The 25132-nt window shown below is 53.5% G+C and overlaps 8 protein-coding genes across 8 annotated transcripts; 2 read left to right on the forward strand and 6 right to left on the reverse strand.

Moving 5' to 3' along the window:
• Nucleotides 1-228: 228 nt before the first annotated feature.
• Nucleotides 229-3831, reverse strand: DACRYDRAFT_23804 (uncharacterized protein). The gene is made up of 5 exons (XM_040773401.1): nt 3098-3831; nt 2920-3030; nt 2337-2780; nt 670-2274; nt 229-507 (listed from the first exon to the last, which is right to left on the reverse strand). The coding sequence occupies exons 1-5, from the start codon at nt 3587-3589 to the stop codon at nt 421-423; spliced, it is 2739 nt and encodes a 912-aa protein (XP_040626086.1). The 5' UTR covers nt 3590-3831; the 3' UTR covers nt 229-420.
• A 1068-nt stretch (nt 3832-4899) lies between these two features.
• On the reverse strand, nt 4900-6773 carry DACRYDRAFT_109914 (uncharacterized protein; the record flags this gene model as incomplete). The annotated part of the gene is made up of 5 exons (XM_040768969.1): nt 4900-5232; nt 5291-6316; nt 6365-6451; nt 6507-6520; nt 6578-6773. The coding sequence occupies 5 exons, from the start codon at nt 6771-6773 to the stop codon at nt 4900-4902; spliced, it is 1656 nt and encodes a 551-aa protein (XP_040626087.1).
• Nucleotides 6774-7553: 780 nt separating this feature from the next.
• DACRYDRAFT_32505 (P-loop containing nucleoside triphosphate hydrolase protein) lies at nt 7554-8438 on the reverse strand (the record flags this gene model as incomplete). Its single annotated transcript, XM_040774359.1, has 1 exon — nt 7554-8438. A coding segment is annotated over one exon (885 nt), but the record flags the coding sequence as incomplete, so codon positions are not given.
• A 780-nt stretch (nt 8439-9218) lies between these two features.
• Nucleotides 9219-9979, forward strand: DACRYDRAFT_117966 (uncharacterized protein; the record flags this gene model as incomplete). Its single annotated transcript, XM_040770500.1, has 4 exons — nt 9219-9231; nt 9279-9352; nt 9397-9447; nt 9499-9979. The coding sequence occupies 4 exons, from the start codon at nt 9219-9221 to the stop codon at nt 9814-9816; spliced, it is 456 nt and encodes a 151-aa protein (XP_040626089.1). The 3' UTR covers nt 9817-9979.
• A 4-nt stretch (nt 9980-9983) lies between these two features.
• DACRYDRAFT_82277 (uncharacterized protein) lies at nt 9984-12321 on the reverse strand (the record flags this gene model as incomplete). Its single annotated transcript, XM_040776560.1, has 7 exons — nt 9984-10280; nt 10332-10988; nt 11040-11211; nt 11268-11580; nt 11633-11820; nt 11867-12199; nt 12247-12321. 7 exons carry the CDS (start codon nt 12319-12321, stop codon nt 9991-9993), a joined length of 2028 nt encoding a protein of 675 aa, XP_040626090.1. The 3' UTR covers nt 9984-9990.
• Nucleotides 12322-15440: 3119 nt separating this feature from the next.
• On the reverse strand, nt 15441-16161 carry DACRYDRAFT_109918 (uncharacterized protein; the record flags this gene model as incomplete). Its single annotated transcript, XM_040768970.1, has 5 exons — nt 15441-15526; nt 15574-15590; nt 15644-15812; nt 15872-15942; nt 16040-16161. The coding sequence occupies 5 exons, from the start codon at nt 16159-16161 to the stop codon at nt 15441-15443; spliced, it is 465 nt and encodes a 154-aa protein (XP_040626091.1).
• A 1448-nt stretch (nt 16162-17609) lies between these two features.
• DACRYDRAFT_109919 (uncharacterized protein) lies at nt 17610-18356 on the forward strand (the record flags this gene model as incomplete). Its single annotated transcript, XM_040768971.1, has 1 exon — nt 17610-18356. The coding sequence occupies one exon, from the start codon at nt 17610-17612 to the stop codon at nt 18354-18356; it is 747 nt and encodes a 248-aa protein (XP_040626092.1).
• Nucleotides 18357-24416: 6060 nt separating this feature from the next.
• Nucleotides 24417-25047, reverse strand: DACRYDRAFT_23809 (uncharacterized protein). The gene has a single exon (XM_040773402.1). The coding sequence runs from the start codon at nt 24790-24792 to the stop codon at nt 24580-24582; it is 213 nt and encodes a 70-aa protein (XP_040626093.1). The 5' UTR covers nt 24793-25047; the 3' UTR covers nt 24417-24579.
• Between the last annotated feature and the right edge of the window lie 85 nt (nt 25048-25132).

Raw genomic sequence — 25132 nt, forward strand, 5'->3', positions numbered from 1 at the left:
ATTATACAACCAGCTGATGGTCAGCAACTCCAAACTACAGCCATACACGTCCAGCCCAACAGCGAGCGCAGCCAAGAACAGTACGAGGCGCGAGAACATAGAAGCCAAAGCGAGGTAGTAGGTACACGAAGAGCGCATGAACCGAAGGCGCTGAGAGGACAGAAAGGAGGTGCGGATGCGGGTGTGGGTGATGTGTGTCGTAGAGAGAAATAAAGAACCCGTCGTAACAAAGAGAGGAAGGAGGAGCGAGGGGATAGGAATATGCATTGTACGGAAAGGTGCGACGAATGACGAGAAAGAATATTGTAACAGACGAGGAATATGAGAAAACGCAGCAAAAGGGAATCGGGGACGAAAAATAACCAACCCAACGCGATCCATGACCATGTATGCAATGGGGTTTTTGGCGGGACCAGCCCTTCATTCTCGTGCTCGGTTGACAACTGCCCAAGCGGCAATGCCGGCGACAACGACCACGGCCACGGGTAGGAGGACGTTTCCGATCGCCTTTGGGAACAACATCCAGGCGCAGAACGAGAGCAAAACGAGGGAAAGCACGGGTATACCAGATCCAGGTGAATATGGGGTAGGGATATCCGTTGAAGATAAAGGAGTCGCCAGGGCAAGTGCATCAGTACGTCTCTGTGCGGAAGGTGACGAGGAGCTCACGCCGGTACCGCTTAGATCCTTTGCGCCCGCTGCAGCCCGGGCAGCGAGCGAGCCACGTACTGCGTGTGTTTTATGTGAGTGATCCACAGGCCCTCCAGGGAAGGTGGCCGACATCGGTGAGTCGATGAGTGACTTGTCCTCGCCTCCGTCCATATCAGGAAGGGACTCGACGAGGGTGTCCCCCTCTGACCCATCACGTTCCTTGCCCGGGTTGTCGGACAGGCCAGGCTCGCCCCGCACACGCGTGCCGGGGCGAGGGAGATGGCGCCTGCCTGACGGAGCAGGCGGGGCAGGATGGGTCTTGTCTAGGTCGGAGGAGGAAGAAGGGGAAGACGAGCCATGCGTGTGCGTGGACCCGTTTATTCCCTGGGGCCTTGATCCCCTGGACTTCCTCCTCCGTCTGGGCCTTAGTGCCTGAGGAGGGACCGCTTCCCCTTCACGCCCCTCTTCATCGGAGCCGGGAACTGCCTCTCCTTCCGGCAGCTCATGATCAGGATCAGACATTTCGTCTCTCTCCCTTTCCCATTCTTCGTCCCGCGTCCTTTCCTCCTCCCTTTCCTTCCTCCACGTCTCCACCACGTCCACTCTGGCTCCGATCCCACCAACGCGTTCCTCGAGGCCGCGTTTCCATTCCTCCCACCCGGCTAAGCGGGACTCCAGCTCCCTGATGATCTCCTGCTGAGTGGAGAACTCCTGGGATAGAGCGAGGGCAGCGGAGAGTTGAGAAGAGATATCCGAGACTTGCGTCATAAGACTGCTGAGATGGCCTGCATGCTCTGTACGGGTCATAAATTCCGCTGTTACGACCGGCGCGACTTCGGTCAAGGTAAAACCTCTTGGCGGGGAAGGTGGTGAGGGAGGAAGCGTCGCACCAAGCGGAAGTGGGGGAACGTCGACGTCCTCCTCTTGCGCCTGCGGATGGGGAGGAACTCCATTTCCAAGGAGGTGGATCTCCTGCTGCATGTCCGACTGAGGCTCGTCATCATCGAGCCCATGGCCCGTAGGCTCAGGTGTCTTGGGCCGGTGAAGCTCTTGTTCCTCGGGTTGGAGAGAGCTACTATCCAGCTGCGCCTGCGCCTGCCGGTCATGCGGCTCTTCTTGGGCATGCTCAAGCACATGTTGAATTTCCTCGTCGGTTATAGTTCCTTGCTCTTGCTCGCGCTCGGGCTCAGAATCGGGTATGAAAATTTGGTCGTGCTCGGCTTCTTCATCACCAGGTACGATCGTAAGGACGCTCTTGCTGTCGTCCATATCATCATCGGCTTCCGCTTCGCCTTCTGCCTCTGGCCGCGCGTCGACAATTTCCTTCATCTCCGCCTTGTCCTGCGGTCGCCCTCTCTCACCTCGCCAGAGTTCCACGATTCGCCGGCTCTCTTCCATCGCCTCCCTCATTCCGGCCACTTCCTGCTTGAGCGCATCGTGCTCCACAAGCAAGCTCTCCAGCGTGCGCACTTTGTCGGCGTGGGTCGCGAGGGAAGCGCGGGTCTCATGTAGTTGGGATTGGAGTGAGCTCAGCATAGCTGAGGAGCTACTCGAGGGTGCAGGCAGGTCGCGCTGGTACTGTCCACTTAGTGACTGGGGCGGTGGTGGGGGTGGATGCTGCGGCTGTCGATTCCGAACACTGCATCAGAAATCGCTCCCTGTAACAGGTCAAAAAAACAACTCACCAAGTTCCCACTCAAGGTCTCCCCGATCTCACTCATCTCCCTTCCTATCATACCGAGCTCGTTGCCAGTATCCCGGCTTTTAACGATCTCCCCTTGCAATCTGCTAAGGAGATGATCGAAGGTAAGCCCGCTTTTACCGGGAGCACGAGCAGCGCCCATCCCGCCCAGAGTCTGGCCTTGCTGCTGCTGCTGCACCTGCGGTCCACCCTGCTGAGATGGACCAGGGCCTGGTACGCCGTTTGGCATGCCACCATTGACCTGTGGACCTGGAGGGGCGCCATTGATGACGGGATGAGGCAGACGGTTGGACGGATTGCGTAAGTATTGCATCTCTCGCTGTGAGGCGGCCATGTCTTCTGGCGAGAGGATGCAGTAGGCCTTGGCAGCAACTTTGTGATGCACTATCGTGCGGTTGTCTTCCCCTACGATGTCGATTCCGAATTCCTGATGTGCGATGTGGTCACATGCAGCGACAGAAAGAAGTTGAAGGACAAGTTAGAGAGTCACATGTACGTGGATCAATACCGGGAAAAGACGAAGTGCTCGTGAGAAACGTGGGTCAGACTGAGTCAAGACCACGTACGACGATGTCCTCCGATTTGAGCTCAAAGGGCTCCGACTCAGCCCCCTCAGGGGAAAGCCGCTCCGAGTTGATAAATGTACCGTTGGAACTTTTGACGTCTTTGATCAGTATCTATCCTTGATGTCAGCATGATCTTCAAGTGCAACCCATGAGAAAGAAGGGAGGATGGACAACGTACTTTGCCATTCTCCTCCCATACTTCGGCATGCATCCTACTGAGTACCTTGCTGTCAAAGTAGCCATTCCTCTCGCCCGGAACTGTTCTCGCGTTTGTCTGCCGTCCTATGCGGACCTTCCCTTGCGCAAGCGATATCTGCTTAGGAACAAAGGAGTCGTTGAGCGGATAAAGGTGGAGAGCCGGTAGCTGGCCTGCTGAAGCTACTAAGCCTGGGGCTGCCATAAGGAGTGCGACGTTCGGCGGGTTGGGGGAGAGGGATGGGCCGGGTTGAGCGGCTGGTTGGAGGAAGTGATGGTGGAGTTGTTGCTGCTGGTTAGTTTGGTACTGCTGTTGCTGTATTTGCTGAGGTTGCGGTGGTTGGTTGGTCATTGACTGACTCTGCCTTCGACGGAAGAGGTCGATGTATGCGCGTTGATGGTCGACGACGACAAGGACAGTGAGCAAACGGCAGGCAGACGACGAGGAGGATGAGACGGACAGTGAGCAGGACATCCACACCGCACGCCGCTCACCGCAACAACGGAAACAAATTCCCTGCCATCAGCGGAATCAGATACAGGGAAACTCTATGGAAACTCTCACCCCACAGCATCAACACAGTGACTCCTATTCTTTTCTGTCAAGAACAATAATCTTTAGCGCATTACCTCCTTATAGTAACTCATACTACGACAGCACATGGACATCAATATTTGCATACGATCCCCTCTGTTGATCTACAGAGCTCAACATTACATCCCATCACTGTTCGTCTAAACCAAACGAACCTCTTGTTACCAGTCGACGCACAAGTCTAACTCGGGTAGTTTTGACATCCAATATCCGGTCTCCATAGCTCTGACAGGTAGAACCCTGTCGCCCTCGCCAAGGGGCAAAACCCGCAGGCTGGCCAAACATCTGATATCAATGCCAAGGGCCGTGATATTCCTCTTCCAGAGACGCATGTCTAGAAGACTGACGAAAGGACGAGAGCTGCGGTCTCGATCCAATTCGGCACGATGATTTACTGGCAGAGGCTGATTTCTGCGCTTTCACTGTTTGCTAGAGACTGCCAGGCTTAACAGGAGTGAGCTCGGAAGATAGCACTCTTACCAACTAGGCAACTTGGCACTGAATACGAAGAGTCTTGTTCACGTCAGGGGAGTACAGTAGCAATTCGATTACCTATGGTTAGGGACAAATGCCTTTTCTGCTACGTTCAGCCCGTCGACAGCAGTCACAGACGACATTTCAACCCGTTTCGACAGTATAAATATTCGACGATCCCCGCCTCTCCCATAAGGCCTGAAAAATCCGATTGAGAAGACCTTCGCGGGGAGTGAAACAATGACGACATGATCATCAGTAGACCGGTCGGTTCCAAGGAGCCGAAGTAAGAAATCCTGCTCCAACAATACAATACAACACAGTTCATTTCACTTCACAGATCTCTTGCGTATGTCCGCGTTAACTATTGGTATAATAACACTGAAACCAAGAAACTGAAACCAAAATTGTATCTTATCTCGTAACAATTCCAATCAAATCAAAAGAAACCGGTCAGGAACGAAACGCAACCCATTTCCCGGGAGCCGTTCAGGGTCGGCCCAGCTCTGGGTAAACGTTACCCCGCTTAATGCTCGTTTGAGGCCAGTCTGCTGGACAGCAACGCACCTCTTCCCTCAACTCTTTAGTGTTCTCTCCTCAGGCGGTCGATATGGACACCATGCTGATGAAGCCATGTTGAGCGGGCAATCTGCCCGCCAACCCAGCACACCAGCAACCCACCAGTCGCGCGCAAACTTTCACACCCTCACCGAACTTTAAAGCGCTCTCATCGCGCCCAATGCATGATCCACCACCCCAGGCTCCCATCCATCCCATTCCACAGCCCGATGGGCGATCCTCTTCTTCTTCCCATCCCTCTCTCTCTCCACCCATCCCTCGTCCACCTCCGCCGCCGCAGCCCGGTATGCGTCTTGCAGGGAGGGGACAGCGAAGGGGGAGACGGTCTGGGGAGCGCCGATCATGTGCGTTTGGGAGTCGGGGGGTGTGAAGGAGGGAAGTCCGCGCGGTGGGGGTAGCAGAAGGGCAGGGAGGTGCGACGCTTGTGAGATTGGACGGAAAGTCGTGCTCTCAAAATCAATGATGCATGTCTGATACGTCGCACTCGTGAGCACAGTCTACCATTAGTGGAGAAGAGCAAGGACTTACGACGCGTCCCGGGTTCTGTGGGTCTACAAAGACATTCTCCGCCCGCAGATCGTGCAAATCAAACGTGAACCCCTTCCCGTCCCCGGTACCGATGCCGAACGCCTCCATCTGGTTCATGAACTCCCCCATCTCCCCTTCACACAACTGCAACCTCGTTTTAACCGGGGGTAGCGCGGCGAAAGAGATGGCAGGTGGTGCAGAAGCAGGGGGAGGGGAACCGGGAGAAATAGGGCTGAAAAGCAGTAATGGGGCTGGACCGCCAGCGCTGTTTCTCCTGAAAGGATGGATGAGCAGACTTCCGCCGCCGAAAGACCCAGCGCCTTGCTGTTGACGGTAGGCCTTGTACATCAATTCGTGTGGACTGTAGTCTGACCCATACCCTCCTTCGTCATCGTCGCTCTCCAGGTCGTTATCTGAATCGACATCATCCGGAAGGGAATCGTCGTCTTCGTGCTCTGGAGAATTACTGGATGCGCTCGCGCTCGAGCTGCTGATCTCGCGAACTACTCCAGCAGCAGGCTCGGTCTCCCGACGTATGTCCTCCACTTCACGTTTGACGCAAGAATCGAGATACGCACGCTCGGAAGTCCAGGGACCGCGATCGAGTGCACGGAAACCGCGACCGTTGCCGAAGAATGGCCAGCTGACGATAGGGCCGATTTTGTACTTTCTCGGCTCGTCTGTGGGAAGCAGCTCGGACGTGTCGTCGACATCCGAACGTGGTCTATCCAATGCGGGGATCTCGAACAGCACCCCTTCCACCTGTTCCTCCTCGAAGTACAAACTGCCGATCGCTGCCGCTCTCCACTTGCCCAACGGTACCACGAGCTTCGCCAGCGCGCACATGAGCTGCACCTTGGTTTCCTGAGGCATCTCATCCGGATTCAGAGACGAAAGCTGTACACCAGGGGCGAGCGACTCGAGCGTGTATTCGGCGCGCAGGGGGTTATCCGTGGTGGTGTCATACACGTGGATGACCGGTACTGGGAGAGAGGTATGCGCACGCAAGAAGTGCAGAGTGGCAACCTGGCATCAGAGATCAGCAGGATTAGGGCCTTGGTGTTGGCAACAAACCTCGGAAGCGGTCTTCAGGGCGGGGAAGTAGCTCTGGGCGATCCGAGCTACGACAGGGGCCCTCTCCTTGAACGTGACCAGGAAACACTGTCATATTCATCAGCTTCTTGTTTAACACTGACTCCCTGCACATGATCCGTACTTTATGAAACGTTCCTATCGTCGTAGTCAGTTTCCGGTAGATCCGATCGCCACCAAGAGACGAGTACTCACCAGAACCCAGAAACTCGCATCGATCCACCTTAGACTTCATATCTTCCTCCACAACCCTCCGCAGTATACCCCGGTCGACCACCAATGGCGGGCCGGCGAAGTGCTCGTCAGCTAGACGCTCACGTTCAACATCTGGGGCGTGGGAAGGAGGTGGGGGAGGTGGGGGAGGGGGTCGAGCGCGCAAGCTGTGTGACATTGTAATTGTGCAATATTGTCCTGGATGATTGATCTGTTGTAGTCTTTAACCTGCCAGTGCCCGTCGTTGCCGTCGTGGTCGCCGTTGAAGAAGAGGATGATGACCGGTCGTTGCGATAGAGCCTGCCCCTTGTTGCCCGTGCCCGCACGGTAGGGAAAGCCTAAGTGAAGTAATAAGGACGCACAGCCCCTTAAAGAGCACGTGAATGCGGAAGTATATGGCACTCCTTGCAACGCGATTGGTCCACGCGTGATTCTTCTCTTCGGCGTGATGCGGTTCGGTATCCAATCTGGGAAATCATGGGGAACAGAGTCTTTTCTGAGCGTCGATGTGACCACCTACCATGAGTGTGGGGATCAAGCGAAGACTCCCGAGTCATGTGGGGATACTGTGGGGTGCGGATCATCCAAATCTTTCGATAGGGTTAGCAATGGACGACAGCTCTGGAAGTGGGATTAGTGCAGTGACGATGACACGGTATTCATTTTGAAGACAAGCAAGCAAGGAAACAGGTCTGAAACGGACAATGGGTTACTGTCCTTCAGACGTACTTGTTTGCTACCTCTAGCAACAGCCGTCCTCATCTTCCTTCTCGTTTTCCTCCTTGTCCTCCTTTTCATCCTTCGTTCCCTCCCCAATTTTAGCCCCTTCCCTACTCACCTGCTCGGCGAGTAATTGCACCTGGTGCAAGAGGATCTCATCGTCAGTCATCTGATGCCCGTTGTGTTCAGCCGCCCCATTAGTCACGCCCTTTCCGCTGGTGTGCTTCGCGCGAGCAGCGCGATCGGTAGCGGATCGTAGCAGGAAGCTCACGAACAGCTCCTTGAGAAAAGCGAAGCTCCATTCTTCTGTCTTCTCCGCGACCTCCTTGGAGAGCACATCTGCACCAGAACGGAAGCCGAATCCTCCCTGAGTTGTGACCTTTGCGATCCAAATGCGGACATACTCCTGTCTGAGCGCAAGGCTGGGCAAAGCGAAGGTGTACTTCTGGTCGAACCGGCTCGGCCGACGCAGGATCGCGTCGTCGATCTTCTCTGGATGGTTGGTAGTCGCGATCGTAAGGATCCCGTGGTTCCTCGCAAGCCCATCGAGTTCGTTCAGAAAATAACTCCTAACCCTCGGGCGTACCATCGCATCCAAGTCTTCGAGCACGAGGACGCAGGGGGCTTCCTCTCTAGCCTTCTCGAATATTGCGCGGATGCCCCATTCCTCATCCCGATCTGTCTTGAAGTTCTTCACGTACAAAGGGGAGATATCCTGAGCAAGGAGGTCCTTTAGCAGGCACTCGATCGTCTGAGTCTTGCCATTGCCCGGTGGGCCAAGGAGTAGGATACCGCGCTTCCAGGTAACGCCAATGGCTGCATACACCTTCTCGCTCGCAAAGAACGTCTCGGTATCGCTCTTGAGTGCCTCGACAAATCCAGGCTCGTGTACCACGTCGAACCACGAGGCTGCCTGGACAGTCTCGTACAAGTCGGAATCTTTGCTCCAGTTACCGTGAGAAAATACCCAGATCTCCTTCTTGAGCTCGTTCGCCCATTCGTAGATATCCTTTACCAGGCTCTTCCCCGCGCTGTCGTCGGCACCATCGAAGACGAAGTGGAATGCCGTGCCCAGACTGCCGCGCCAATCCGGGTAGCGCCAGGTCGCCTGGAACACCTCGAAGACAGTGCCGGAGTACTCGAATGAGATGACGCCATCTTGCAAGCGCTCTGTTAGCTCAGAGGGAAGACGACGTGTTGACCGTTCCCAATTGACGACCTTGAACCCCTCTGAGTGGGAGACGATCTTGCGCGCGAGGAGGAACTTGCGAAGTGGGAAAGAGCAGTCTTCGACGAAGGTATGCTGTTTGTTTGGGAAGAGAGAGGTGGTGTGTGCGAATAGCGAGTATGCTGTATGCGCATCGGTGGTTTGGAAGAACGTTGACAGAGACGCGGCGTAGCGGGTGAACGAATCAGGAGACATGATTACAGAGAACGAGGGGGAGAACAACAGCTGAAGATGCGATGGCTGAAAGAGACGTAAAATGGAGCGTCTTTATAGCTCGGAAAATGAATATATCGCCCGTCCGAAGCAAATCCGAGCATCAGAACAGTCATCGTTACTAGTAACTCGGAAGAGTCAAACTGCCGAATTAGTGTCATTCAGAAATCCTTCTCACTTGACAGACTGTGCGGGCTAGGAAGCAAGACGACAGCAGGACTGCTACAGTATGCACCGCATATAGATGCCTAAGAACCTCCATTAGTACTAAAGGGGATAATCAGAGTTTCTTGCGAGTCATGATGAGGCAGAATCTGTTTGGCGGTCCAATCCAGGTGGGCGTCAGACGGAGAAGAAGAAGAAGCACGGCCATTGAAGGGTCTGTTGTATATTTTGGTCATCTCCGCCTCTTGTCCATCGACTCACCACTTCATTTCTCCGTTCAACAGTTGGATAACAGTCATGCCTGACGCCCGTAAGCGCTCATACATCTTACTAACAACACTTCCTAACAGCGCACAGAGAGTCAACAACAGTATCGTGCCGCAACCCATGTACCGCTAATCCAGTCACCGTCATTGCGCATTCCCCAACCCGTACGGTCATCAATGACCAACAGGGTAGTGCTGACTCCTAAAAGGTACTCATGCCGCAGGACATCCATCCACTCCCAGACTCACTAGAGCCGTATGTGTGTCATCCGTGCTCCTGGGATCAAGTTTGGGCGGCTAACAAGAACCAGATGGTCTATCCATTCACTCTCGAATCCCGAACCCTGACTTCCCATGCTCACCTACTCAACTCCCTCACCGCACTCCAAAGCACCCATGACCAGAAACTCGCTGCCTGGGAACAAGAAAAGCAGAGAAGGAAGAGGGAGGCGCTGAGGAGGGTCGCACCGGGATTCGAGCCTGGTGTGGGAGTGTTGGTACCTGATAGAGCGGAGGTGAAGCCGCATGCGAGTGAGGTGCAGGCGGCAGAAGGAGCGGTACAGGCAGGAGTGATGGATGATTTTGTCGCAGGGCTAGAGAAGATGGGGTATGGTGCACTGGGCAAGTGAAAGAGAATTCTCGTTCTTGCATTCTAGTCATTTACTGTCATAGTTGGTGATGGTGGACACTCTGGCGATGTATCATAAAACAGGACGGTGAAGTCGATGTCCACGCACGACGACCTACTGTAACACTAGCAGAGGACTTGATATTGCATGTTGTATAAATACACTCCCGAAGCACTACACGCCCAACTCGCCCTTAATCACCCCAAGCCTGCCCTCCCATCCCCCCACCTCGCCCAACCTCCGTTCCAGTTCTCCAATCTCCCTATCCACCTCCATGCGCTCTTCTTCCGTACCGACTTTGGTCAACTCCCATCCACCCCGCCCGTCGCCCAGGATCTTCAGCAGGCGCGTGTGGTACTTGATCAGCGCGGGACGGGTGGAGATGGTGAGGATGGTGATGCCGAGGGATTTAGCGTGATTGTACAGATGGGATTCGACGTCGGTCGACACAGCCGATGTGCACTCTGTCCCAGCTGTATGAGCATATACTTTCGTCATAAAAAGAAATCACGAACCATCGAGAATAGCGAACGACGGCTTGTGATAGAAAAGCCTAGCCATGCCCATTCTCTGCTTCTCCCCTCCACTCAACACATCCTTCCACTCCTTCACCGTGTCCCATCCACCCTCCCTGTCAAGCAGGTACTCCAAATGTGCCTCTTTCAATATATCCTGCAGCTGTGCATCCGTCCCTCCAGTAGATATATGCTGCGGGTACGCAAAGGGATAGATGACCTGGTCCCTTAGGCTTCCTGCTGTTAGGTACGCCCGTTGGGGGACGACCATGACGTCCTCCCTCTCTAGGGGACGTTCGACTTCCCCCTCTTCAGCCTCCCACAGACCAGCAACAACACGCGCGATCGCTGTCTTCCCCACCCCGTTAGCGCCAACGATGCAGGTGTGCTCTCCTCGCTCAACGACGAGGTTGAGATCTCTGACCAAGAGCTGACCGGGCGCAGCGACGTTCACTTCGGTCAGGGCAATCCGATCGGGATTGGACGTGAGATGGGAGGTGAGGGAGACCGGCGTTGCGTCCAAGTGATGCAGGGTCGAGAGGAGGGTATAGACGCGCGAGGTATAGCCAGCAAGCTCAGCAAGGTCTTTGTTGGAGTACATCAGGCGCCCGCCCGCATCGGCTAAAGAGAGCAGGAGACGACGATTGCTGATATATGCTATACATAACGATCAGTACTGCTCTCACCACAACGAGCTCGTGTACGCACATTCTGTCCTCCCGGAAACCTGATCCCACACCTTTCCACCCAGTTCACCGGCCTGAACACCAACGGATCGTGTCGGGATCAAGAAGACCGGGATGGACATGAGCATATAGCCCGTTGCGCTCCAGAGATACTTGATGATATAGTCCTCTGTCCACTCATAGGCAATGCGGATCTACCATGAACATATCAGCGTGTCCATCCTCATCGATCGAAGAGGTGAGAGCGCACCTTGTAAATCGAATTCACGTGGGAGATCAATCGCTGGTATGCCCTTGCGAGAATGCTCTTCTCCCTTAAACCACCACCGTAGAAGGCGATCTCCTCGCTCTCTCTACCAATCCTACCCACCCCCGCCCTATACTCTCCCTCAAGTCTCGCCTCCACAGCTGCAAGCTTGCCGAACGCTGGAGTCACTCGGCGAAGGACGTATCCAGTGAAGAAGTAGTTAGCGAATAGGCCGACGGTGCCAAGTCCCCCGAGGGAATGTGCAAGCTGGGTGGTAAAGATGATCATATCCAGGGTTGGTTTTAGTAGGTTTCCACTATGGGACAGTTAGCCTGTCATTACTGCAACGATGATGGGGAAAGGCGTACTAGAGTGCGGACAGGGCATCGCAAAACCGCTGAACATCGTTGGTGATATACTGATCTGCGCCACCGTTGAGGTATCCACTGTCTATCAGCCTGTAGTACTCCAGGTTCGGGGAGAGATACAGGTCATGGGTGTATCGTGTAAGTCGTGTGCGGAAGGCGAGGGACAGTTTGGATTGGAGATATCGGAGCTAGCGTGGTGTGAGTATGCGGACTGGCATCTCAGAAAGTACGAACCATGGCATTAGTGTAGGTTGATGGGATAGCGAGCAAGAACCATAGTCCGAGTCCCTTGAGGAATCCCTTCCAGTCCGCACTGACCAGATCTCGCACGAGTCTGCCGTCCAACCTAGCGACAGCCACGCTGAGCACTGTCCTAAGCACCAGGAATGCGCTATGAAGTGCGAGCATAAATGATTCCTTGCATAACGGCTTGGGGAGTATGATGCGAAGAAGAGCACGGAGTTGAGAAAGAAAGGCGCGGTTTAGGCCTGGAGTGGAGCTGGTCGGGAGGGGGAAGAGGGCACGATGGGAGACGTAGAGGGACTCGGGGGTTGGGTGGATTGGTACCTGCGGACTGGGTGAGGAGAATAAAGATCAGTCTGGGATAAACGTACCCTCGACACCTTGTTCCCTGTCGGTACCAGAAGTACTTTATTGCCCTCCCTGTCAACTGAATAGAGCTCGCGCATGGCCCGGTCGAGTTCATCTTCCCGCCCAGATTCGTGATTTCGTCTTCTGAACAGGTCTGGTGGAACGCGCGACCGGAGGAGAATAGCGGCGGCGATGATGACGATAGCTGAACGTCGTCCTGTCTTTGACAACAGGAACGGTGTAGCATGGGATGGTGTAGACAACGCAGACATTCTCTAGTGGTGGTCGGTGGAGAGGACGCGGAGAGAGGAAGGGTGCGTGTGCCCTTGGACAGAAATCGGGCAAGTAGGCATGTGAATTTTCACTGCAAGTCTGACATGACATATAATTCAATAGTACTGAAAGAGTGAGAAGAATGATGTTTCTGTGATTCGTATCCTAGCTACATCAGTCGGTACACAAATATATGTCGGTTACGTGTTCATGCATGACTTCCAGAATATCTTCATCCAACAACATACAGGGACCATCACATTCCCAGTCGTGAAATTCTATGTTACCGGGGCTTGGGAGTCGTCGCAGTAAAGATTCCAGGATAGTTACTTCTTGGAGTTTACGACAACGTCCCAGGATTGCATGTTCCGCCCTCGATCGAACCAAGTCCAACAGATCTTCTGGGCAGAAACCACGGGGGTCATCCGGATCCATCCCGGACGCATTCTTGAGAACCAGAGTTCGAAGGCCGGGGCATAGAACATCTTGTTTACCGTGGAGGATAGCCAACATGGCTGCAGTGATAACGCATCCAGACAGGCTAAGCGATTGTAGTAGTGGCGTCGCTCGTAGTATCTTTTCCAAGGGTTCCATCTCGAGCCAGTAACCGTTTAAACGGAGAGATACGAGGGAACTGACCATGGATATGACCTGTCGGAGAAACTCATCCTCGGCGAATTCCAGTCGCCAAGGTCGGCTGAGATCTAAAATACGAAGGTTGGACATGCCAATGGTCTGGTTGAATAAACAGAGATTCCTTTCTTCATTCGTATGCACCTTGAGCCGGAGCTTTTGAAGGTTTTCCAACTTGAGATATTTGAGGTGTACAAGGTCTAGGGGCAGAGCAAGATCGAGGCTTTGCAACATCGGTGCCGCCTTGAGGATGCGAAGATCGAGCCGCATGCGTGCCTAGGGTCGCACTGCCGATGGACGCTTGCGAGTGACTCGATCTATCCATTGTATATGCTGTTCGTCATCCATCGCCTTGACTTGCACAATTGCGGTCAACCTCATCAGTTGCAATGAAGTCAGTGAGGAAAACATGTCGCTGCCTTTTCTCGTCAGACCGGTGAACTGCCCAACAGTGAGACTCTTCAACATATTCGAATGCAAGCCAAGAGGAAACGGTGGCACACCGCACCCCAAATCTTCCCATATCAAGTCATTCCCTGAGCTGTGAATGGCAAGAGACTCCAGAACAGGAAGTGATGTGGCAAGACATCTCGACGCGTCGCGGACATGGAGCGCTGATAACCGGATGTCCATGGACCGAATGAAAGCGGGCGAACTTTGCAATGTAGCGAAGAGGGTTGGAACCGCAACATGAGCATCCAGAAGGTGAGATTGATTTAATTGCATGGTAACGGGCGCTGCCTGGCTCCGCGAAAGCACTGTCGAGAGCTGTTTCACAATATTATACCAATGATGCGTTGAATCATAGTCCCCATGCGGCGGCCGAAGAGGCCCCGAGATCACAAGAGTAGACCAGAGTTGAGGCATTGTCGCACACACGTCCCTCCACTGGCGACAAACAAAGGGGGCAATATGTATGAATTCGGGAGTCATGTTTCGAATGAAATCACCTTGTTCCGTCGCCAAGAGAATGATATCGGAAAGCAGGTCATCTGGAAGCGTGCAGATCCCAGTGATAGACCAGAGCTGACAATGCTTCTCAAGTCGCTTCCTTCGGATCACCATCGAGTCGTCTTGATATTGCGCGCGTAGTAGTTTCAATCGCAGCTCATACGCTGTATCGATCCTCATGTGCTCAATGCGTAAGAGCTCGATGTCGTACTTGAGCTTGTCTCGCATGGCCCACTTCGCCCGGATCGTCGTAGGTGGCCTCCACATGTGCTCGGACAAGGTTTGAGTGGCACTGAGCGAGAGAGAGGCACTTGTTCTATCGCAAGACGTTCGATTCCGGCGGCGACGTTGTTTAATTGCAAAGCGCCGATGTTCGATGGGAACGTTCCGAGCACATATCGTCGCCTGTCCGCAGGGCACCATTCTATCTGATGATGATCTGTTGCGAATGTAAGAAGTCTGCCTAATTCCCAGCCGCTTCCCAGCCTTTCGTTAATTCTTGCTCACCTTTGAAGGAGGTTGCTGGAGCGTCCTCGTCAATATTTATGTGGGCTGGTGAGGGTCGACGGGAACTGCTGGGGGTGGATGATGCGAGGGAAATCTGCCCCCGTCTTCAACACGCGTTTTGCACGTGCCTTTCCAGGCTTTGCTTCTTTCGGCGCTTGTCCATTTTCGATGTACTCCGAACTTGGACGCCCATATAGCCTCATCTTCAGCATCCACATAGCAGATCATTACTGTTCGGGAGGAAGAAGCTCATGATATCGCAAATAGTGGGTTGTTAGGCCATCCTGTTCGTCCTTTTCCCTGCCCGCCTTCGACCACTACATGTGTACACCCGACCCTCCGCTCCCGGGGTCTTTCCTCCACCTCATCCAGCTCCAAGGGATCAAAATCACCCTTTCAATCCCGTTGTTTGCTCCTGGTATGCTGCGAGCAGGGCGATGGAGGGAATACAGGTCCTTCTTCCTGAGGGCGAGGGAGAGTGGCACATCTGTATACTGAATGTCTCGATGTTTGGAGCGCTTCAGGCGGAGGAGAGATGTGGGATGTGAGACCGGAAACGTCGGGGTTGGTAAGAATCCGAAAAGGAAGTGCAAAGAGGCTGAGAGGCTGAGAGGCTGAGCGCGGCCCGCATGGGAGGTTGAAGAGATCCACCGGGAAACAGGAGCCGCAAATCTTTGTCGGCGGAATACCATGGGTGGAAGGGAACTAATGGGCTTTGCATACTGTGTTCGCATGTATCGATTTATCTTTTTTTGCAGATACAAGTGTGAAGGCTCGGCGCGAGTTGGGAGGTTGACATTGCAGATCGGACTACAGATGTACACCATGGCTGAATACCTCGTCGAATGCGAAGCTACATCCCCAGTCTGAGCCGGTGTGGAGGGGAGGAGGGTCGCGGTGGGGGAGGTCGAAGGAGGAGGAGGTTGGGTGGATTAGCGCCTGTGGACTGGATGAGTAGAACGAAGGTCAGTCTGGGATAAACGTACTCTGCGCGCCTTTTTCCCTATCGGAACTGGAAGTACTTTATTGCCTTCCTGTCAAACGAGTAGAGGTCACGCATGGCCGTGATTTCGTCTTTTGAACAGGGCTGCCAGAACCCATGACCGGAGGAGGATAACGGCGGCGATGATCACGATCGCTAAACGTTCTCCTGTCCTCGGTAACAGGAACTGTGTCGCATGGGGTGCTGTTGACGGTGCAGACATGCTGTAGTGGCTGTAACGGCCTGAAGGTGTTTCAAGTTGATGTATACTCCCGATGTAGGAAGTTGAGGGGAAGAGTAACTTCGAGGCTCTGCAGCGTTGGCGTCGTCTTGAGGATGCGAAGGACGAGCCACATCAGCACTTTCGTTGGCACTGCCGATGGAGCCTCGTCAGCACTGACTCGTTCTATCTATTGTATATGCGATTCGTCATTCTTGGCCTCTAATTCCACCATTTCGGTATGACGCACCTCTTGTCCTTGTTTTTGCCCGCAGATTCGCGCTCCTGACCAGAGCCGGTCTCTTCCAGATCCCATGTAGGGCCTTCCAATGGGGAATCATCCGACACAGGCGCCTTCTTTCCAAGCTCCATTACTAGAAAACTCGGACGTGGCAAAATACTAGGAGTTAAAAGTACAGATAGAGGTAAAAGAATGAGCCCAAAATTATATTGTTTTGGAAAGCCGCGTTCCGCAGGAATATCAGGGTCGAACAAGTCAGTGACAATGCAGAAGCCAGCCGACGGTAAAAAAGCTGAGAAGTTCCCCATATGATTCTCTGGCACTTGGTCGGCCCCCATCATCCTTCACACATCCTGCCTATCGATTTTTCTGTATGGGGAGCGAAACGCATCAAATTATTGAACAGCCCTGTATGCGGTGATCACCAGCGCTACGTACCCGCGAGACGTGAGAAAACGGACCTTGCACTGCAGACTTCTCACATCCAACCACCAATCGTTGTGGAATGTAGTAGTCAGGTCTCAGATTGAAAGGGTATTCTAGCATTTAATTCGTTTTGCGATGGTATCCTGGAAGATATCTCGTTCGATATCATATCTACTTAGCTCATATTACATGCTTTGATCTTCGAGCATCAGTTGTGTCGATACCCATCACATTATGTAGCTAATATATGCTTGTAAACCCTGCCTGCACCACAGTCGAAGGTTAAACAACAAGTGTGTGAACCGGCACGGAACGTAAATGCTTCTGAGCAACCAAGAAGCGAACCCTTCGCCGGAGATAAGCAACTTGAACCCCGGCAGGAGCTTTTTGAAACACTCACATGACCTTCGGAGAACGCGCTTTGACAATAAGGGGTTCCTTTCTTCAAAATCACCCCGTTGAAAAAAGGGGGCATCGTGTTGTGAATGGGAGCATTTGCCATTCACTAGCACCTTTGACGACTTGCCAAACGGTGGTGCCGGGCAAAAGAAGACATGGGATTTATTGGCTGCGACTTGCCGAAAACCGTTGCGAGGAAACCCATGACTTAGAAGTCTAATCAGTACTTTGAATGGAGAGCTACCATCAAACAACGCGGTTGCAGAACCACAAAGAAGTCTCTAAGACACCAATCATTCACTATTGAAAGAGCGTAAAACTTATGGAATGCACAGGAATTCTTTACAACCATGGAGTGGGATGCCGGCCTGCGAAGCGACCATGGTCTGGGTTCTCCGGTCCAGAAGACCATACCGCTGACCTCAGTCCATATATCTATCGACCCTAATCATTCCATCGGATTGCTTCCCTGGCCTTGATATGCAGTAGTTAGGCGCCAAAGCACCTAAATTGTGTGTGCCGCTGATTGCTGGCGGGAACACAACGTGACAGGCCGATGTGTATCCGCCTGTCACATTGTGTTAGAGAAGAACAGCAACTCTATCTCAAACCACTCCTCGATTTAAGAACTTCTAGTCTGTGTGGCTGCGTATTCTCTTCCCCCCTCTCTTGTCAACCATCGTACAGCCTGATTACCTTGACTCGCTGTCTCCTTCCGAAGCAACAGCCAACATTCTAACATTTTACACTCACTATGTCAAAAAGAACCCGATCTCCTGGGAATGAGAAGGACATACCCCGTGCGCGCCGTCCGTTCCGGCAACCCTCACCTGGCACCACCGAGCACACCGAGCACACCAGACATCAACGGATCGGTACCGATGAGCAGGTCCTGCGTGAGGATCACTCCCAGTGGTTCATCGGTGACGGTATGCTCCGCGCGAGGGCATCCAACTCTTGGATGGATGTCCAAGAGCGTTCTATACCCGAGCATCCCCCTCAGCCCATCATGCACCCAGACGTTCTCCGGGAGGCAAGGCAGGGTGATCGAAACGAGACTGTCGAACCGCACCCGCCGTGTCAGAACACAAAAGTACATCTGCATTCTACGCCGGCGCATGCCGGCTGTAGTCGCTGCGGCAATCTCCCCCATTCACCCAGACAGCCATCAGCTTCCATCGTCTTGCCCGGCATCGAAACAATAACCAGCACACTCCCCCCTAACCCCGGTCATGAACAAGTCATCCGTGTCATGATCGAGGTGCCTGTCAGCAGGTGGAGGAGCTGGGTGGAGAACTGGACGCAGCACTGCGCTCAGCACCCTTCGCAGCCCTCAGGCTTCGTCCATGTGAATGATCACAACCCAGCCTGGCGACCGGTCGATGGTAACCATAGATGGAATGAGGATCGACGTCTTCCCCCTCCATTCTCGTCGTGTCGGATCCCTTTCCCTGGGCAGATCGCCAGCCACCAACCGCTCGCAGACAGGCAGGAGACGTAGAACCCACTGTTCCCTCTTCCCCCTAGGAGGCCAGTGATACCTCAAGCCTCGGGTTCACGCCAAGCCCCTGTGCCTGTATCCCACCTGCCCTATCCCATCAATCTCAGTGGGGATGAAGACGAAGAAGCAAGCACCGAAACCTGAGAGTTCCCAGCACCAAGATGCGCATTGTCAGAGGGGGGGAAGAGACAAGAGGTGTGGGGGTGGGTGAGACGGAGAGGGGAGTGTTGCCTGCCGTCGGTGGCCCGTCACTCCACCAGACAAATCAATGTAGATATCTACGCGAGATATCTCCGTTTAGTATTAATACATTTCATTATGTTGATAATAGACCCCAAACACCCTAATTCTGGGTGATATTGTATCCGTACCATCCATGGTGAAGTATCCGCTACCGTTGTCTCCATCTCCTCCTCCTCCTCCTCCCGTGTCGCCTCTCATTTCACTCGTACACATCCCTCGGAAGGGGAAGCACATTCCATATACCGGACTGGGGATCTCATCTCGTTGACCATCGACGACGACGACGCGATACCAAAGACACACACGCGAAGAGACGGTAGTCGAGTCTTTGAGGTCAAAGCGCGACTGTTCAGTCGTTCTTCATTCTGCGAAACGCCATGCCCATCCTACTTGGGCGATACCAGTCCACCCCTCTCCTATCACTGCTCTTCACCCCTCGGGTGCACCTCACTCTCCAGCGCGTTGCAACCTCATACGACAACATTCGATGATCCCAACTCCCCCACAGACGCGGAAGAAACGCGGTTCCTCGCGCTAGGTCCGTCGACGCGATGGATAAGGTGGAGATGCTTTGGACAATAGCCTTTTCGGCAGAGGTTACGACCTGGGGTCTCTGTGGAGGGACGCGACTACTGCTGTTGCGATTAAGAGGACTGCCGAGCTTGCCGATGCTGTACATGAGGACTTGCAGTTTCCTTGCCACTGCCGAAGAAGAGAAACAGATGCTTCAGCGATAACATCAGTGGAAGAGGTTAAATATGGGGGGTTTGAGTTCACTAATGGGGATAAGACGATCATCCAAATATTGTACGTGTTGCCTTATTTGCTCTCCGCCTGACTGATGCACGCTCATCCCCACTCTTAGCCGAGGCATGGGGAAGAATACTCCAACCCGTTCTACAACTGAACCCTGAACATCGAAGCCTCCCAATTCCCCCTTTCCCAACCAGACTACTCCCGTTCGCCCGTTGCACCTCCCAATCTCCTTTTCCTCCCCGATTCGTCAAAGACCACCGTTCTAGAGGATACGGAGCGGACACATGCGAGCCAGTTTCGGAAGGGTCTCGTACCACGCACGCTCTAAGCAATTCCATCGCAAGTGCTAGATCCTCCCCATACGCGTCCACTGGCATCTCCGGCCCATCTTGTCTCACGACCGGGTAGTCCCGTTCCTCATTACTCGGCCCATGGTGGGAGTACGAGTAGCTGTCGTCCGAGACGAACACGCCTCCGATGAGCTGATCGCATGCGGAAGTGGTGGATGACGTGTGGAGGTCGCCAACTGGGAGAGTCTGCTAAAGTGAATCTGACCAAGATACCGCACGATATGTCGAAACATATTTTCAACTTGGCGAACGAGGACGATTCCTACTTGACTACATTTTACCCGTCTTCAATGAGCCACAAGCCCTCCCGGTGTGGAGAAGTATTGTTTGCCTCTCTCACGTGAACACTCAGTTTCGGTGAGTAGTATGAATCGCGCTGGCATTCAATCTGACCGCAGCTGCACAGAGAAGTTGCACTGTCTATGCCGACGCTTTGGCGGCATATCAACGTACAAGGTTGTGGACGATTTGAATTCCTCGTGCGCAATGCTTGAGCTCTCTTTCGAAGATCTGTTCTGTGGACATTGATTTCGACATGACTGTCACACCAAACAAAGCCAGCGGTACCTCTGTTCATTACGACAGCGCTATGAACAGACGGACGATCTCCCAGCTGTAATGACCTTCCTGCCGCCGATGAAGCACTGGCGGTCGATTTGTTTCACAACAAAATCAGATTGGGATGTGCGGGTATTGATTACTGCCGTGGACCAGGCAGCGCCTGAATTACGCACTCTGAATCCCTGCTGTCTAGCAACGAGCGTCACACAACGACGGAGAATGCGACAGTCTTCGACATCTTCCGAGGGCAGACAACGGCCCGTCCAACGCCTCTATTCGAGAGATTTAGATACTTGTGGATAGATGCTCTATCCGAATTGCAAGAGCTGGATTCAAGCGAATTGTGCTACGGATCATACTCAAGCGCACCTTGACGAGTGCCTTGGCGTTATCTCTAAGAGCCCCAATCTGAAGAAGGTTTTGTTCTGTGGCGACGTCGATATCCACCCCATCGATGACCTTGACCTCGCTTCGCTCTCCTATGTCTCCATTCAGCCGGATTTTCGGAATCTAACTAGTCTTACCCTTGGAAATCCCCGGCACAAGCACTACAACGACTCACCCAGAGCACTTACACCGGCCGTCCACCCCAATATTATTAATCTTGCACTGATATCATGCGTTGTGCACCCATATCTCTCAACCATCCTAACGCAGCTACCCGCCCGTCCAAGGGTTCATCTTCGACCACTGGAACCAACCGTCAGACGCGATGCTCCTATCCGATGACCCCACCGAGGTTTATCCCTAGCAGGATCCGGAGCGATTGTGCCTGCCTTTGAATGTCAACAAGCCGCTCATAGAAGCACTCCAGCTGCGGCAAGCAATGAAAATTTGCCCTTCCGAACTTCTGCTCGACATTGATGACCTGGCATGGGACCGTGAAGAGATCGAACGTGGAACCAGAAGGCACATTTTTTTGCCGGCCGAATACCATACGGGGAAGGGAGTTAATTCGCTTTGCATGCTGTTCGCAAGTATCGATATATCTTGTTCCGCAGCTACAGATGTGAAGACTCGGCGCGAGCTGGGAGGTCGTCATTGCGAATCAGGCGGCAGAATGTGCACACTGGCTGATGATCTCGTCGACTGCGAAGCTACATCCCCAGTCGGACGACTCGGAACTGGGCGGCGTGATGGTTAAGACCGTCCCCGTTGGCGAGATGACGGAGAGGAAGAAGGTTATGGGAGCGGTGGTCCGTTCATAGAATCCACTCCACCGCAATGCCCACCTTGCCCACCAGCACTTGACCTCCGCTGAGGATGGCCAGCATCAATAATTCCTTGGATGCCATGAAGCTGAGAGAGGAAGACGCGATGGAGATCCAGGATGAGGCCGGTGAGGAAGGGGAGCGACACTGGAAGAGGAGGAGGAGGAGATGGAGACAACGGTGGTGGATACTTCACCATATGGTATGGATAGACACAATTACCAAGAGAGTTGGGGTGTCCGGGGTCTCATTATCCTAATATAATGGATTACTAGATGGAGATAGAACGGCAAGTGGCATAGATATTTACATCGATCTCGGGTGGAATGTTGGCTTACATACCACGACTGACGGGCCGTCAACTGCAGGCAACACTCCCCTCTCCTCATCTTCTCTCCCTCAGTCAACCCTCACCGACCTATCCCCACACCTCTTGTCTGTCGCTGTCCCAAACGTCTCCGTACCTTGTTGTGATCTGCAATCTGACTCTCCGCATCTTGCCCATCTTGCAGCTCTGCAGCCTGACGATGTATATCTCTCTGCAAAGCGGTCGAACTTTGCGTCAAGGCTGCCCTTGCTTCTTCGTTCTCATCTCCGGAGAGATCGATGATCTCCTGAAGGCGGGGTAGGGCTTGTACCAGAAGGGCTTGAGGTGAACGAGCCCCTTGGCCTTCTGTCCTCATAGGTGGAAGAGGGATCAGTCGGCTCGTAGTTGCCTGCCTGCTGGGGAGCTGCTGCTGGCCAGGCTAGTGACCTGCCCAGAGAAAGACATCGCATGCCACCGGACTGGAGGACTCCTCCGGGCTTCTTCACAGCAGATCGTCGAAGTCGACGATTGGCTTTGAAGAAGCTTGGAAGGACTCTGCTGTTGCCATCTGAAGGTCTCTGGGCTGGGTAGGGGTGAATCTTTGGGATGAACCTCGAGGGCCCTCCCTGCCGCCACCCATTCTCTCACTTGCTCTCTGGGATATGGATGGTGACATGGATCGTCCGTTCTTGACTGGGGTTGGGCAGGAGATAATGGTTTGTCGTGTTGATGCCAGGTGTGAGGATGGGGTGTCCGGGTGAAGGAGGGAGACTGGAGCGACTACAGGCAGCATGCGCCGGCGTAGAATGCAAATATTCGCTTGTGTTCGTCGACGGCGGGTGCGGTTCGACAGTCCTCTGATATTGTGACAGACCTTTCAAGGTTGCTTTCCCGGAGCGAGGGAGTGCCCGTAACCTTCCGATTCGACGCGCTTGACCCAGATGGGCAAGCGGCTATTCAAATGGTCTTTGCTACTTTACAAACGTCGCTTGCTTTTATTCGTTCGCTGGACATCGCATTACCAGCATCCTGTGTCCGCGACGTATCGAAATTTATTGCTACCTCACTTCCTCTCCTGGAGTCTCTTTCGATTCATAACGCAGGAAGTTATGAGTTCCGGGACGGTGTCGTGGATGACCTACCACCGTTCCCACTTGTCTTACACTCGACTAAGTTGAAGAGTCTCACCGTCACGCAGTTCACTGTCGTGACGGACACTCAAGGCAATAGCATCTTCCTCCCTCTGACTTCCTTAAAACTGGCGAGTTGGACGGAAATTGTGGAATTGGAGGCAATGGATGACGAATCGCATATACAATGGATAGACCGAGTCAGTACTTACGAGGCTCCATCATCAGAGCCAACGGAGGCGCTGATGCGGCTCGACCTTCGCATCCTAGAGACGATGCCAACGCTGCAGAGCCTCGACGTTGCTCTTCCCCTCAACCTCGTACACCGGGAGGATATCAAGTTGGAACACCTTCACACCCTTACGTTGACATTCACCGGTGATCGTGACCAGGGCGAGGAAATGAATCTCGATGTCTTCATTCAGACCATAGGCGCGCCGAATCTTCGAGTTTTAAATATCTGCCGACAGTATGGGATGCAAGACAGGGACGTTGATTTTCTCCCACGGGTCCTATCCATACTCCATTCTGTCACGACTCTCTGTCTGAGTAGTTTCTACATTCATCCCGATACCCTAGAGAGAACACTACGAGCGGCTCCACTACTTCAGGAGCTCGAGCTGTCTGAATGCGCAGTAACCTCGGCCACGTTGGCTATCCTCAACCCTAGCTTGTATGTGGTTTGCCCGGCACTTCGAAGTCTGAAGCTCCACCTAACGTACAGCTCATGGGCTGCCTGTCGCCATAATTTCTCCTCAGAATATCAGTTGGACTTGGTTCGAGCTAGGGCGGAAAATGCAATGCTGGGACGTTGTCGTAAACTTCAAGAAATAATTCTCCGCGTACGTTTACAAAGACGAGTTCGAAACCCCGTTGACCTAACAGTTCAGGAGTCGAGTCGTCGGCCTACTTCCTGCATGTTGTGGGATGAAGATATTCTGGAAGCCATGCAAGAACACGTACACGAGATAAATTTATGTCCTTACCGATGTAGCTAGGATAAGAATCACACATTTCCCATGTTTTGGTCCCGTTAAATGCTCTTTTCATGTGTCCCACTTGCCTGCTACTTGCCCCATTTCCATCGTAGGACAGACGCACCTTTGCGCGTCCTCTCCCCCGAGCCCAGGAACATCCCCACAAACCACTCCATTTCTGTTTTGGAGAACAAGACCACCTTCACCTATCGTAATCATCGCCGTCGCTGTTCTCCTCCAGTCGCGCGTTCTGCCAGACCTGTTCAGAAGACGAAATCACGGAGATCGGCGGGAACATGAACTCGAGCGCCTCTCATATCACTCATATACATCCCTCGGAAGGGGTAGCACATCGCACATACCGAACTGGAGGTTTTGAGTTCACTAATGGGGATACGACGATCATCCAAATATTGTACGTGTTGCCTTTTTTGCTCTCAGGCACCTGACTGACGATCATCTCCACCCTTAGCTGAGGCATGCGGCGAGAATACTCCAACCCGTTCTACAACCGAGCCCTGAACGTCGAAGCCTCCCAATTCCCGAGTTCCCACCCAGACTACTCCTCTTCGCCCGCTGCGCCTCTCCAGCTCCTCTTCGTCCACGGGTCGTCAAAGACGACCGTTCTAGCGCATATAGAACGGACACATGCAAGTTAGCGTCGAAAGGGCGTCGCAGCGTGCTCTGATCAATCCGATCGCAGTGCTAGATCCTTCCGATACGCAACCATCTTCGACCCATCTTGTCTGACGACCAGATACCCCCGTTCTTCATAACTCGGGGCCTGGGAGTAGCTGTCATCCGAGACGAACATGCCTCGAACGAGCCGGTCGCACACAAAAGTGATTTTCATCATCAATTGCGAAAAGCGGTGAACGAACTCGCCGCGCTCGGTGAGCATCTGGTCGGAGAGAGAACCAGTCCAGGCAGCAAGCTCTTTTCTGATCAACGGATTCTCGATCTATGTATCTTCATGGAAGCGCGAAGGAACAGTGAGCAGGCAAGCCCTCACCAATTGCGTAGAATTCTGTTACGCAGCAGCAGTGGGGGTATCTCACCCTGACACCCACCAGAAAGAATCGCAGTGATCCCCATTTCCTTCGGACCTAGCCTGTCTCGCCAAGATCAGCGCCTGCGCCTGGAATGAGGCCATTCAGTTCAAGGGGAGTGAAGGGCTGTTGGAGCAATAGCTTGGGTCACCGACTACCGCAATTCAACTCGGTGTGCTCACAAAGCCGGGC

The sequence above is a fragment of the Dacryopinax primogenitus genome (genome assembly GCF_000292625.1).
Source record: "Dacryopinax primogenitus strain DJM-731 SS1 chromosome Unknown DACRYscaffold_16, whole genome shotgun sequence".
In the NCBI taxonomy this organism is placed as follows: domain Eukaryota; kingdom Fungi; phylum Basidiomycota; class Dacrymycetes; order Dacrymycetales; family Dacrymycetaceae; genus Dacryopinax; species Dacryopinax primogenitus.